At 42.4% G+C, this 14,710-nt stretch overlaps 1 protein-coding gene across 2 annotated transcripts; it reads left to right on the top strand.

The window, feature by feature from the left end:
• The first annotated feature begins 2,933 nt into the window (after positions 1-2,933).
• Positions 2,934-14,275, top strand: TMEM52B (transmembrane protein 52B). 2 transcript variants are annotated; one of them, XM_025403391.1, is made up of 5 exons: positions 2,934-3,600; positions 6,567-6,610; positions 9,347-9,385; positions 10,442-10,611; positions 13,498-14,275. In XM_025403391.1, exons 1-5 carry the CDS (start codon positions 3,502-3,504, stop codon positions 13,719-13,721), a joined length of 576 nt encoding a protein of 191 aa, XP_025259176.1. In that variant the 5' UTR covers positions 2,934-3,501; the 3' UTR covers positions 13,722-14,275. The 2 variants fall into 2 exon arrangements, with proteins under 2 accessions (XP_025259176.1, XP_025259177.1); XM_025403392.1 differs by lacking the exon at positions 6,567-6,610.
• The last annotated feature ends 435 nt before the right edge of the window (positions 14,276-14,710 follow it).

Here is a 14,710-nt window from a genome sequence, read left to right as displayed (position 1 = left end):
ATTTATTTTTGAAGTCAGGGCTGCGGCCCTGCCCACTGACTTAGAGTTTGAGGTTGATGCCTCAGAGTAATAATAGTCCTGGCCTCTATTTTATTGAGGCACAGAGAGGAAAGAAATCCATAGTTGGCCACCTGACTTACGCAAAGTCAAAAGGAGAATGATCAACGGAACCAGAAGTAAGCAATTTTTTTGGCTACACTTGTTACACCAGTTGTATAACTATTCCCTGAGGCATAGGTGTAAAAGTCTATGTACATGCACCGTCTGCTGGTTCCACTCCAAGTCCTTAACTACCTGGTTATAAGCTAATGATTCACAAGCTTAATGGAACTGCACAAGATCGTATAGGATTGTAATGAGACCATTTCCCTCTACCCCAGCTACCTGCCCTTCTGTACCTGTCCAATGTGTGCTTTGTTCAGTCTTGTTGCCTGAATTCTCTTTCTTCTTTCATCATTCCCTATGTGGAGGCTTGGTTAGGGACCGGATTCAGAGTTATAGCTGCCCCAAGGCATAGTCTCATTCATTAGAATAAAAACAAACTTTTGTTTTTCCAGGGACTAATCTGGTGAGAAAAAAAAAAAACGGTAATTATAATTCTAAGAAAGGAAAGTCACAAGGTCATTAACAGAACCCATTTTGTTCAAACCTGTTTGGAAGCTGGAGGGCAAAAAGATGATGGCAATCATGTGTTAGAAAAGTGCAATGCGAGCGGGGAGTCATGTTAACCAGGAAACCTGTTTAGGCAGGTGAAGGCTGGCATGGTTGGGAGAAGAAGTGGCCAGGCTAGCAAGGAAAAATACCCAAGAATTAGAATCTCAGGAAACTAAAATGTGGTCTGGAGAGGGAATGGTATAGAAATATACAAGAGAAGCATAAAGGACAGTAATTATGCAGAATCTTGAAAGTAAAGGTCATTGGTAAAATTCAGTGAAAATCAAAATAATCTTAGCGAACACAAAAAATATCAGTTAGGACTATTATATTAATTTTACACACATTAACTTATTTAATCTGTATAAGCCTATCAAATAAATATTACTGTTATTATCCCCGTTTTATATAAAATGAAAGTGAACCAACAGAGATCTAATAACCTGCTCCAAGATCACACAGCTCCTAAGTGACAAAACCAAGTATTTAAACCCAGGTATCCTGGCTAGGCTTTAGGCCTTGGTGCTCTACTGTCTTTCTGCCAAGAAAAAGAGAAGGAAAAGGTTCATGATGCGTTCCCCATGTACATGGCACTCATGATAGAAACATCCTATTCAAAATGCTTTCCTGTCTTTTATTTTCATTTGCTCTAGGAAATAACATCTAAAGCAGGTCAAGTGGGTATTCCGCTCCTGTTGTATGAATGGGAACACTAAGGACTAGAGAAATCACATAACAATTTAGTGGAAGGCCACCTAAAGCTCTGCTCTCCTTGTCCTATAAAATACCGTCCACCTTTGCCAAGTCTTCAACTGAAATCTGGAAACTACTCTTCATCCTAACCCCAGTTGCCTAATTTAAAAAAGTAAAAAACAAAAGACTGTCAGTGCTCATTTTGTTTTGAAACTGACAGATTTTAAATCACCAGGATTGTACCAGGCCATTCTCTCATTATTTGTTTTCCTTAGCTGACAACAAAAACAGGTTATATCCTCCATTCTCATATCCCATCATCAAGCTGTGTGTGAGGACCCTTAGAATATGATCACCCACTCAAGAGTCTCCCTTCCACAATCACTCAGTAGAATTAGATTTACGGAGCGAGAAAGGCCCTGAAAGGAGGTTTTATTCAATTCTTATGAGATTGAGATAGATATATCACTGCAAACTGACATCTACTTTTCTTATCCCAGCCTGGCCAACATGGTAAAACTTTGTCTCTATTAAAAATAGAAAAGTTAGCTGGGTGTTGTGGTGGGTGTCTGTAATCCCAGCTACTCAGGAGGCTGAGGCAGGAGAACTGCTTGAACCCAGGAGGCAGAGGCTGCAGTGAGCCGAGATCACACCACTGCACTCCAGCTTGGCGACAGAGAGACTCTGTCTCCAATAATAATAATAATAATATTTTTATTAAATATTTGGTATTAAGTAAAAGATCACCTACTTAAGTATAAATCATTCATACAGCATTCGTTTGTTTCTTTTATTATTTTGATTTTTTGAGTCAGATTCTCGCTCTGTCGCCCAGGCTGGAGTATAGTGGTGTGATCTCCATGCACTGCAACCTCTGCCTTCCGGGTTCAAGCGACCTCCTGCCTTAACCTCCCAAGTAGCTGGGATTACAGGTGCCTGCCATGACACACAGCTAATTTTTGTATGTTTAGTAGAGACAGCGTTTCATCATGCTGTCCAGGCTGATCTCAAACTGCTGGCCTGAAGTTATCAGCACCCCTTGGCCTCCCAAAGTGCTGGGATTACAGGCGTGAGCCATGGCACCTGGCCGCATTTGTTTCTGTAGATTTGTTTCATTATAACTATTCTATGCTCTTGCATGTGTGCTTGTTTTCATTCTGACCTTAGGTTTTATTTTCCTGAGTGGCAAGACTTATTTGTCAATCACATCACTACTTTACCAAAGAGACAGAGAGAGAGAGAGAGAGAGAGAGAGAGAGAGAGAGAGAGAGAGAAAGAAGGCACAAAGAAAAAGATAAGAAAGAAAGAAAGCTATACATTTGCTTTTTTAAAATTTGGTTTTAAATGACATTTTTAAAAATGTCTTTCTCAGTTACCCATTTCAATGGGAAGTGAAGTCAGGGTGGAGGAAGATGTCACTGATAACACATGAAAATTCTAATCTTCCAACTTGATTTCTCATCTTCGAGTCTGTTTTCTCCAAAGATGAGATGGCTTTCCTGTTCATTTCCTGTTCATTTGGCAACCTCTCAGTCTTACCCCAGCGGTTAGGGATAAATGACCCAGAACCAGGAGAGTTGATTATCAACATAGTGAAGGGGAGGGTTTCAAAGAGCAAGAAAGGGTTGTTAATCACAAGGAGAGAGAAGAAAGGAGAGTAGCAGGGTGACTTTCACCCTGCAACAGTCACTCCAGAGTACTCTGGTGAAGGATCAAGAATATAACCAGTTTTCTGATGAAGAAAAGAATATATTTGATCACCAGTAATCTGCCTTTGACCATCCTCTACGCCAAGTTTTTCATCACTGTCTAGAAAAATACTTCAGAGGACACATATGTCCTGTTTGCATGTCTCCTTTTTGGGAGCAGTAGGAGAAAGAAACTTAAAGATGTAGAAAGAATTAATAGTATAACGGAAAGAAAGAAGGCAAAAGGAAGTAAATGTGGAGGCCAGAGAAATAGTAATAAGAATAAAGAAGAAAACCAGGAAAAAAGAGGAGGGAAAGGCCATAGAAAATAATAACCAGACAGAGACAGAGGAGGAGACAGAGAGAAAGAGAGAGAGAAAAGCTGATAAATTCCTGAGAAAAGTTTCTCTCATTAAGAATTCTAGGTCAAGAAGTCAAATATGGCACAGAGCATTGAAAGGAGGCAATGGACGCCCAGTGCAAGATTCTGAAGAAACAGGAATTCAGCCCGATGGGAGTCCGAGTTCATGTCGCGACGGCCTCTGCCCTGGTGCATTGCATCCTGGTGAGTTCAGTGGTGAAAAAGCAGAGAGACAATATTTTTCCCCAGATTAATCAACTCAGAAGAATCTGAGAGGAAATGAACTGCGGGGTGGGGAGACATACACAGAACCCAGGGAGTCGTAGGGAAATGAATACACTACAAAGTTTCCTTAGTATTACGAGATTGCATAGATGCATGTGTGACTGACGGCAACGACAATGAAAAGGGGGACAGAAATTAGAGTGAGCATGGAAACACGCAGGATTGCCGTGGCACTTTAAAAGTGTCACTGAAGTATATTTCTCTCTTTTAGCATCTTATTACCCATCCCTCAAAATTCCAAACAGATTATGAAAACTAGGTATGTGATTCCCCTAAATGGAATTTCCCATCCAGGAATTTCTAACCATCTTCTAGCAGTTTAGGTGTGTCTAGTCTAGAAATAAGAGAGGGAGGGCTCTTTTAAAATATTTTGGGCCTACAATGAATCAGAAGTCTCTGAGTAATCCATTAGTGGAGAAAAGGGTCACTGGACTGAGGGATTCTAAGCAATCATCATGGGGAAATGTATAGAGCTATGCCATCTAGCAAGAAGGAGAGCAAATGAAGAAAACTGGACAGTTTCAGATTGCAGTATGGCCCCTGTACAAAGTGGGCTGAGGGTTGTTTTTTTTTTTTTTTTGCTAATAGACCAGCTAAAGTGGTATCTGAAAATCCGTTTTTTCTTATATTTTCTTTTTGCTTCCTCTTCACTTCCTTTGCCTTCTCTTTCCTTCATTTTTCCTCTCTTTTCTCTTTGCAACAAGCCTGAAAAGTGGCATTTTCTCTGCTGAGCACTTTAGGCTTCTCTTACTTTTAGTGAAGAAAGTGAAAGAAAGTACCATGGTTGGGTGGAAGAAACACACGCTTTGTCATCCTCAGTGGCCATTTCTTTCAAATGAAAACACAAGCAGGGGTTTCTCAAATGTTATCTGCAAAGCCTGGCTATTCATCCTTTTACAAATCCTTTTCAACTGATAGGTTTTGAGTATGTGTGTCTCCTTACCCCTTCACTGCCCACCATAAACTCCCAATAGTTACAAATCTCTGTTTCTTTTCTAAGGGACTTTGTGGTTGCTTTCCTGAAATATCAGAGCACTCAAGTTATTAGAAGACAGAAGCAGCTTCTAGAATTAAATTAATGGTGGTGGTGGTGGTGGTGGTGGTGGTGGTGGTGGTGGTGGTGGTGTTAAACAGAGTTTTGCTCTTGTTCCCCAGGCTAGAGTGCAATAGCACCATCTTGGCTCACTGCAACCTCAGCCTCCAGGGTCCAAGTGATTTTCTTGCCTCAGCCTCCCAAGTAGCTGAGATTACAGGCATGCACCACCATGCCTGGCTCATTTTGTATTTTTTTAGTACAGACAGGGTTTCACCATGTTGGTCAGGCTGATCTCAAACTCCTGACCTCAAGTGATCCACCCACCTCGGCCTTCTGAAGTGGCGGGATTACAGGTGTGAGCCACTGCACCCAGCCTTGAATGGGTTTTTGAAAGAGGAAGTCAACTAAAAAAATCAGGTAGAAGAAAGAGTGGACAATTTTGTTTGTTTGTTTTTGTTTTTTGTTTTCTGTAGAAGGAGTAGAAGGGACTTGATAGCAATATCGAGGAATTGTTAGAGCAAACTTGTCCCCAGTGTTATTGATTCTTTCAACACATATCTATGATAGGGTTTGATTTGAGTTCTGTCTACATCAATAGGTGTGTACATTTGGTCACATTTCTTTCTTGCTTTTTTTTTTTTTTCCAAGACGGAGTCTTGCTCTCCCAGGCTGGAGTGCAGTGGCATGATCTTGGCTCACTGCAACCTCTACTTTCCAGGTTTAAGCAATTCTCCTGCCTCATCCTCCAGAGTAGCTGGGATTACAGGTGCACACCACCACACCTGGCTAATTTTTGTATTTTTAGTAGAGACGGGATTTCACCATGTTGGCCAGACTGGTCTGGAACTCCTGACCTTGTGATCCGCCCACTTTGGCCTCCCAAAGTGCTGGGATTATAGGCGTGAGCCACCATGCCTGGCCTGGTCACATTACTTAAAACCCTGTGCCTTAGTCCCTTAACCTTTCAAGATAAGGTTAAATATACCCACCAAGAGGGTTATTGTGATTAAATGCTATGAAATATTAAGAGTTCATGGCCGGGCATGGTGGCTCACGCCTGTAATCCCAGCAGCACTTTGGGAGGCAGAGGCGGGTGGATCACTTGAGGTCAGGCGTTCGAGACTAGCATGGCCAACATGGTGAAACCCCATCTCTACTAAAAATACAAAAATTAACCAGGCGTGGTGGCACGTGCCTGTAGTCCCAGCTACTCGGGAGGCTGAGGCAGGAGAATTGCTTGAACCCGGGAGGTGGAGGTTGCAGTGAGCCAAGATCATGCCACTGCACTCCAGTCTGGGTGACAGAGCAAGACTCAAAAAACAAACAAACAACAACAAACAAACAAAATAACAGAGTTGTTAGCAGTCTGACTGGTATCTAGTAGCTATTCAATAAAGAAGACCCTCTGTCCCACTGGTCCCCTTGCTTTTCCCCTTCTTCCTTTGTATAGTCATTGTCACACTAAGAGGATAAAAATGAGCAGTGGTGTAGAATTCAACTGGGCAGGAGTTAGGAGGACAATAGCAATATCCCAAGGGACAGAGAGATCAGGAATTTTCTACTGCAGACAATTTAATGTAAATGGCTACCTCTCATTCACAAAGGGTGGTGCTCACCCACCACCAAAACAACAGACAAGATATTCGTTCTTCACGGTTCCCCTACCTCAAGTACAAAAGCCAGCAAGTATGGGAGAGATGAAAATGGCAGTCCTAAATAGACTGCCCCTAAGACTGTGACTTTCTTACTGGTTGATCTAACACAGCACAACCATGAGAGATGATTGGTAGGCAGCTGAACACAGCAGACAAGACAATTTCCCTGTATAAGACAATTTCTCTTTCTACAGCTTTCTGGGACGAGATGCGAGGAAAACTGTGGTAATCCTGAACAGTAAGTATAGAGTTCAAGCTGGGAGGAAGGAGCAACAGACAAAAACATCACTACCCTAAAGACAGTCAAGATGTCATTAGACATCTATGACTTCCTTTTATTTATTTTTACTTAAGTAATAGATCTCATAGATGAGTTATCACAAAATAAAGACATGTGTTTGTATCATCTTAAAGCGCTCAAAATAACACTGCTGACAGCATGTTTTTACCCCAAGCCTATCTTCCCATCAAAGCAGCACGATTAATCTCAACTTATACAGTCATAGAGACTTGCAAAAGACTTCCTTAGCCCTGCTTCTCAGTGACTCACCAGGACAGACTGGGTTTAGTATCTAGTCACTGGCGTACATATTTGGGTGATTTCCAAAGTAACGTTATCACTTTAAATTTGAAAGTATTTTCTAGTTTTTAGGGCATGTTAACATTTATTGCAGACTTCATTTAGCTATCACTTTGATGTAGTTGTCAACTAATCCAAACTTGCCACACTTAGGTCTTATGTAGACACAGAGGACGTGAAGATAAATATGCAAGAGTCATTCCACTTAAAGAAACTACAAAATAAAAATTTTTAAAAGTAGGGGCACTTTGAATAAAAACTTGTTTAGGATGAAGAAAAATACATATTTAGCCATGGGAAGAGTTTCCCGATAGCCAGGTCTGTTAAACCCAGGGAAATGGTGATGGCCTTGATTACCTTCACATGCACACTGCGTGTTGACTACTTGATAACTGCTTTTTGAGGTTTTACACCTCTACCACCATAGGAAGAGTCCTTTCCTATAAACCAGAATCTAATTAGAACCAGAGGAATTTTCAACAAGTAAGAAATGTGGGAAAACTAAGAGGAGTCATTGTTCAGTGAAAAAACAAAAAAAAAACTATATTTTCTATAAATGTGTGACCAGAGAATAAAAATAGATTCACTAGATTTCAGTAGATTCATGTATCAGAAAGAATTATTAAATAACAAAATTTACTACTCTTCAAACATACACAGATACTTTGCCTCACCTCATTCTCCAGTTTCTGACCTTATCTTCTACTCCTTCTCCCATACAATCCGTATTTTTTTTTCATTCTTACAGAGAAAATTTACAGTTGCCATAGTGAACACAGAACATTTATTTAGCTCTCATCATGGTAAAGTTGGCTTCTACTTTTTTCCCTCTTCCTGTTTGGTCTCAGTGGATATATATATTAGTTTTGATCCTGGATGTGAAAAATTAGGGTACTCTTTACGGTGGGTGTGATACTGTGAAATATATATTTGATTTTGTCCCCATCTCCTAGCATACAATTTCTAAAATCCCCAAAGTAAGTAGTATCATTTTGCATGCTAATGAGTTGACTGGTGGCTGGCAGCCCCTAGGTAGATTCAGGGTGGGGCTGGTCATTGGAAGGACCAAGGCAGAATGCTTAAAGCCACATCCCTCAACATCCAAGGAAAATAGAGGGGCTGAAGTTGATCATCAATGGCCAGTGATTTAATCAATCATGCCTACATAATGAAGCTTTCATAAAAATCCCAAAGGATGGATTTGAAGAGTTTCTGTACAGCTGAACAGGTGGTGGTTTCTGAAGGGTGGTGCATTCGGAAGACATGCAAGCTCCGTGTCCCTTCCCACATGCTTTGCTCTATGCATCTCTTCATCCGCATCCTCGGTAATATTCTTTGTGATAAACTGTAGATGTAAGTGAGTGTTTCCCTGAGTTCTGTGAGCTGCTCTAACAAATTAATGCAACCCCAAGAGGGAGTCAGGGAACCCCCAATTTGTAACCAGTAGGTCAGAAGCACAGGCAAAACAACTTGTGATTGGCATCAGAATTCTGGGGAGCGGTCTAGGGGACTGAGCCCTCACCCTATGGGATCGGATCCTATCTCCAGGCAGGTAGTGTTGGAATTGAATTGAATTAGAGGACACTCAGCTGTTGTCTGTTGCTGGAAGATTGCTTGCTTGGTGTGTGGGGAAATCCCCACCCACACATCTGGTGTCAGAGGGCTGGGAGAGTATAGCAGGAAGAAACTCAGTTTTTTTTTCCCTACATTCTCAGTGGGAGTGTTGCAACAGCTTGCAAAAGATAAATTACAAATGTGATTGTATGACTTTCATACTCATAACTGAAATTTTCTTTATGTTTACATTTTATTAACCTCAAATTTACACGAGTCCTAACTTTTACATCCATTTTCAAAGTTACTCTTTGTAAACTTGCATTCCAAGTTCTTTCTTGCTATTTTTTCTTTTTTTTCTTTTTGAGATGGAGTCACCACGGCTGGCTAATTTTTGTATTTTTAGTAGAGACGGGGTTTCACTGTGTTGGCCAGGCTGGTCTCCAACTCCTGACCTCGTGATCTGCCCGCCTCGGCCTCGCAAAGTGCTGGGATTACAAGCATGAGGCACCGAGCCTGGCCCTTTCTTGGTAATTTTTATCATAAATGTTTACAACAGGCACATACATGTTTTCTATGAACACTTCTAATAACCACTAGTTTGTTTTATAATGATTTACAAAATGACTTGGACAGTGCCATCTATAGTATAAAGTACTATTTAAAGCATATAATTTGGCAAAAGATTCAACTAGCTACATTGAATTTAAAAAACATAACCCATAGTGCTTTTATTATAACAAGGTATCACATCACATTGTAACTCATATTTCTGAGTCTGGAGTTATAACAGGGATTGACTATATTTTTAATATACAAAACTTTATTCTTTCTTTATAGTTGCCTGACCACAGACTGGGTACATCTCTGGTATATATGGTAAGTTTCACTTATAATACCCAGAAAGACACTGTATTTCTCAGGGTCATTAAAAATGACAGCCTGCCTACTTACTTAGCATCTCATGGAGTAAGATTTCATTACTTCATCACTACCTATGTGACAATATGTCAGGATTTCCTTTTTCAATACCATCTCCTCCACAAACATCAAACCATTATTGTGTCCTTCCCTCAGAGTCTGTTCTAGAAATATCTCCACAAAGGAGATTACTTTAGTGAATTAAAAAGCAGAGCCTGGCCGGGTGCAGTGGCTCACACCTGTAATCCCGACACTTCGGGAGGCCGAGGCAGGCAGACCACTTTGAGGCCAGGAGTTTGAGACCAGCCTGAGCAATATAAAGAAACCCCATCTCTATTAAAAATACAAAAAAAGCTGGGCGCGGTGGCTCATGCCTGTAATCCCAGCACTTTGGGAGGCCGAGGGAGTGGATCACCGAGGTCAGGAGTTTGAGACCCGCCTGACCAACCTGGAGAAACCCCGTCTCTACTAAAAATACAAAATTAGCCAGGCGTGGTGGCACATGCCTGTAATCCCAGCTACTCAGGAGGCTGAGGCAGGAGAATCGCTTCAATCCAGGAGGAATACGTTGCGATGAACTGAGATCGCACCATTACACACCAGCCTGGGCAATGAGAGCGAAACTCTGTCTCAAAAAAAAAAAAAAAAAAAAATTAGTCGAGTGTGGTGGCATGTGCCTATAGTACTGGCTACTCAGGAGGCTGAGATCCTGCCACTTCACTCCAGCCTGGGCAGCAGAGCAAGACTCTGTCTCAGAAAAGAATAAGAAAGCAGCCCCCTCAAATTACCTTAAATGTCTTATTATTTGTTCTAATGGATTGACTTACTCCAGCTGACAAAATAAGGTTATCTATAAAGCAAAAGCCTTGAAATTAAAATTATAAATTAAAATGTTTATAATTATTCTATAAAATATTTAAACAAGAATCAAAACTCAGACATTAAAGACTGGTTACAGCAGAGCTGGGAAAAAAAGCCAGATCCCAGTCTCACTTGCCCCACGGGCTTTTGCAGGTTGCTGGTGGGAATTGGTGCGCTGCTTCTGCTGTGCGGCCTGTCTTCCCTGTGCTTCCGCTGCTGCTGTCTGAGCCGCCAGCAAAATGGGGAAGATGGGGGCCCACCGCCCTATGAAGTGACTGTCATTGCTTTCGATCACGACAGCACTCTCCAGAGCACTATCACATGTGAGTACATTGACCTTTTAACCTGGGAGAAGGACCCCATTTAAATGAATAACGAAAAGAGTGCAAAGGCGTAGAACACTGATCGAGTAATATTAAAGATTCCACGACTCACAATTCCCAGAAGCCTGATGCTGCAGTGACCTGGGCTGTCATTGAAGCTGTGTTCTCAAGGGTCTGTCTGGATGACGATAAAGAAGGAAGTGAAATATTGGAGGCTGTTGGAAGTATTGAATAGGAAGAATTAGCCAGTTTATAACTAGTTACTTTGCTAAAAACTATTTTGAACTCCAAACAGTTGCCTTTTTCAAAATGTCTTGGATTTTGTGAAATCTACTTTTTCTATTTTCTATACTATTTTATATTTTTAAAGAAATTAATGGCATGTACTTTCAGCTCTTTATTCTTCAAGTCTTGATACACTAAATTTTAGCCTTAACATTTTCTCAGTGATTACAAGACACTTTCCCTTTCTTCTGCGGTTCCATTCTTTCCATTACATTTTTTTTTTTTTTTTTTTTTGAGACGGAGTCTCGTTCTGTTACCCAGACCAGAGTGCACTGGCGCAATCTCAGGCTCACTGCAACCTCCGCCTTCCGGGTTCAAGCACTTCTCTCCCTTAGCCTCCAGAGTAGCTGAGATTACAGGCGCCCACCACTACGCCTGGCTAATTTTTGTATTTTTAGTAGACACGGGATTTCACCATCTTGGCCAGGCTGGTCTCAAAACTCCTGACCTTGTGAGCCACCCGTCTCTGCCTCACAAAGTGCTGGGATTACAGGCGTGAGTCACCACGCCTGGCCAAAATTGATTGCTTTCTTTTTTTGAGATGGAGTCCCCCTCTGTTGCCCAGGCTGGAGTGCCGTGATGGGATTTCAGCTCACTGCAAACTCCGCCTCCCAGGTTCAAGAGATTCTCATGCCTCAGCCTCCTGAGTAGCTGGAATTACAAGCAGCCACTACCACACCAGGCTAATTTTTTTTAATTTTTATTTATTTATTTATTTATTTATTTTTATTCTTGGTGTAAACAATTTACCATGTTGATCAGGCTGGTCTCAAACTCCTGACCTCATGATCCACCCGCCTCTGTCTCCCAAAATGCTGGGACTACAAGCATGAGCCACTGTGCCTAGACTATGTTCTTTCCTAAAATTGAAGAGCCAGTACCAGTCAGAACACCAGCTGGCAAAATGTGGATATTTATTTTGAAAAGAGAATGGCTGGGCGCAGTGGCTCCTGCCTGTAATTCCAGCACTTTGCGAGGCTGAGGCGGGTGGCTTACTTGAAGTCAGGAGTTCGAGACCAACCTGGCCAACATGATGAAACCTCATCTCTACTAAAAATACAAAAACTAGCCGGGCGTGGTGGCACGCACCGGCAATCCCAGCTACTCGGGAAGCTGAGGCGTGACATTCGCTTGAACCTGGGAGGCAAAGGTTGAAGTGAGCCAAGATCATGCCACTGCACTCCAGCCTGGGTGAGTGACAGAGCAAGACCCTGTCTCAAAACAACAGCAACAACAACAACAAAAATAGAATGATATGAAGTGTTGCTATTCACCTTTCCTACCTCCCCTTTCTCACTGTCGTCTTAGGAAAAAAAGATAACCAACGCTGGGCACCATGGCTCAGGCCAAGGTGGGCAGATCGCCTGAGCTTAGGCGTTTGAGACCACCCTGGGCAACATGGTGAAACTCCGTCCCTATTAAAATACAAAATTTAGCAGGGCGTGGTGGCACGGGCTTGTAGTCCCAGCTACTCGGGAGGCTGAGGCACAAGAATCATTTGAACCCAGGAGGTGGAGGTTTCAGTGAGCCCAGATGGCGCCACTTCACTCCAGCTTGGGCTACAGAGTGAGACACCATCTAAGAAAGAAAGAAAAAAAAAAAGGAAAGGAAGAAGAAAAAGAAAAATTAAAAAAATAGCTGAGCATGGTGGCTCATGCTTGTAATCCCAGAACTTTGGGAGACCGAGGCAGGTGAATCATTTGAGGCCAGGAGATCGAGACCAGACTGGCCAACATAGTGAAACCCCACCTCTAATAAAAATACAAAAATTAGCCAGGCATGTTGGCACATGCCTGTAATCCCAGCTACTCGGGAGACTGAGGAAGAAGAGAATCGTCTGAACCTGGGAGGCAGAGATTGCAGTGAGCTGAGATTGTGCCACTGCACTCCAACCTGGGTGACAGAGTGAGACCCTGTCTTAAAAAAAAAAAAAAGAAAAGAGATGAGGTAAAAATAAATAATCCTAAGGAGTCTATAGTATCGGGGGCTGGGGGAAAGGGATCTAAGTCTGAAAGGGGAAAGGACAGGGTTGAGATGCAGAAATATTCTTGGCCGGGTGCGGTGGCTCACTCCTATAATCCCAGCACTTTGGGAGGCCAAGGCGGGTGGATCACCTGAGGTCAGGAGTTCGAGACCAGCCTGGCCAACATAGTGAAACCCCCTCTCCACTAAAAATACAAAAATTAGCTGGGTATGGTGGTGCGTGCCTGTAATCCCAGCTACTCGGGAGGCTGAGGGAGGAGAATCGCTTGAACCCAGGAGGAGGAGGTTGCAATGAGCTGAGATCCGCCGTTGCACTCCAGCCTGGGCAACAAGAGCGAAACTCCATCTCAAAAAAAAAAAAAAAAAAAAGAGAGAGAGATGCAGAAACATTCTTTAGATTATTTGAGGATACCAGAGAAAACAGGTCCTTCTAGCAGAGCAGGAAGCCGGGTTGTAAACATGCTTCAAAGGATATTCATAAAATATGGGGCAAGGAGTGACAATGAGTTTGGACGCTTGTTAAAAATGAAGCGACAGTTAAGTGTGAGGTAAGTCTGTGCTGTCTGAGGGTGTCCCATTTCCCTTAGTTCCTTAGCTCTGTTCCTTCTTTCTTCACAGCTCTGCAGTCGCTGTTTGGCCCTGCAGCTCGGAGGATCCTGGCTGTGGCGCACTCCCACAGCTCCCTGGGCCAACTGCCCTCCTCTTTGGACACCCTCCCAGGGTATGAAGAAGCTCTTCATATGAGTCGCTTCACAGTAGCCAGGTGTGGGCAGAAAGCACCTGATCTACCCCCAGTGCCTGAAGAAAAGCAGCTGCCTCCGATAGAGAAGGAGTCAACTTGAATAGTTGACTCTTGGAACTGATAAGAGCTGCCATTTTATAAATTGGGGTGGAGGTATGTCCAGAGTCTGTGGGAAAATGGAACACATTCTTTTCTAACCCTCAGAAGTTTTAGGATGGCATCTAACACCATCATTCCAGGGAAAGATGGTTCTTACTCTTCATTCGCAGGCCTTTATATCTTCTGATACAGAATGCTCTAATTGGGAACTCTTAATTTTTTTTATCCAATGGTCAAAATCTGCAAGGAATCTCTAGCCATGCTGATTACCACTAAACCGGGAAAACATGAAGGTGTCTTGAATTCCTTCAACTATTGAGTGCATATAAAATTCCTGTACCCACATGATACTGCCAGTTGCGTCTCTCTGTGTCAGCTAATCCATTGCGATAAAGTGGAAAAGAAAGACAACAGTGTTAGCACAGCCATCAACATTAATGCACTGAATGCATGCATCTTTCCTTCTGAGACAGCAATCAATTTTACACCAAATGACAATGATCATCTTAGACAGCACAACATACCCACCCGGATATCTAAAAGCTAGGGATGGGATTGCTGATACGGGCTAAAAGAACACAGTATAGTATTCAAGTGCCAAATATCAGTCTTTCTTTCCTCTGGTCCTGCCCCTCCGCAGTATGAAAAACCATACTCACAGAACCATACTGTGGAGTAACAGTTGGATTAATTCTTCAGTTCCTCTGCACTGTAAACACATACGTGTGCACACATGCATGTACACATGCTGTGTACACAGTGTACATACTGTGCAGTAACAGTTGGATTAATTCTTCAGTTCCTCTGCACTGCAGACACATACGTGTGCACACATGCATGTACACATGCACCCTGTTTTAACTCTAAAGGTTTAAATAGTGTTGCTTTGCTTCTTTCCTGTTTTGCCTGGACCACTTAAAGCCACAACACTCTGTAGTGACTCACGCTAGTCTCTAGGGGTGGCCCTCACTGCCACCTAGTGGAGCCATG

This window comes from Theropithecus gelada, chromosome 11, assembly GCF_003255815.1.
Source record: "Theropithecus gelada isolate Dixy chromosome 11, Tgel_1.0, whole genome shotgun sequence".
In the NCBI taxonomy this organism is placed as follows: domain Eukaryota; kingdom Metazoa; phylum Chordata; class Mammalia; order Primates; family Cercopithecidae; genus Theropithecus; species Theropithecus gelada.
The sequence above is the reverse complement of the archived record's forward strand: the minus strand, read 5'-3'. Positions and strand labels throughout refer to the sequence as shown.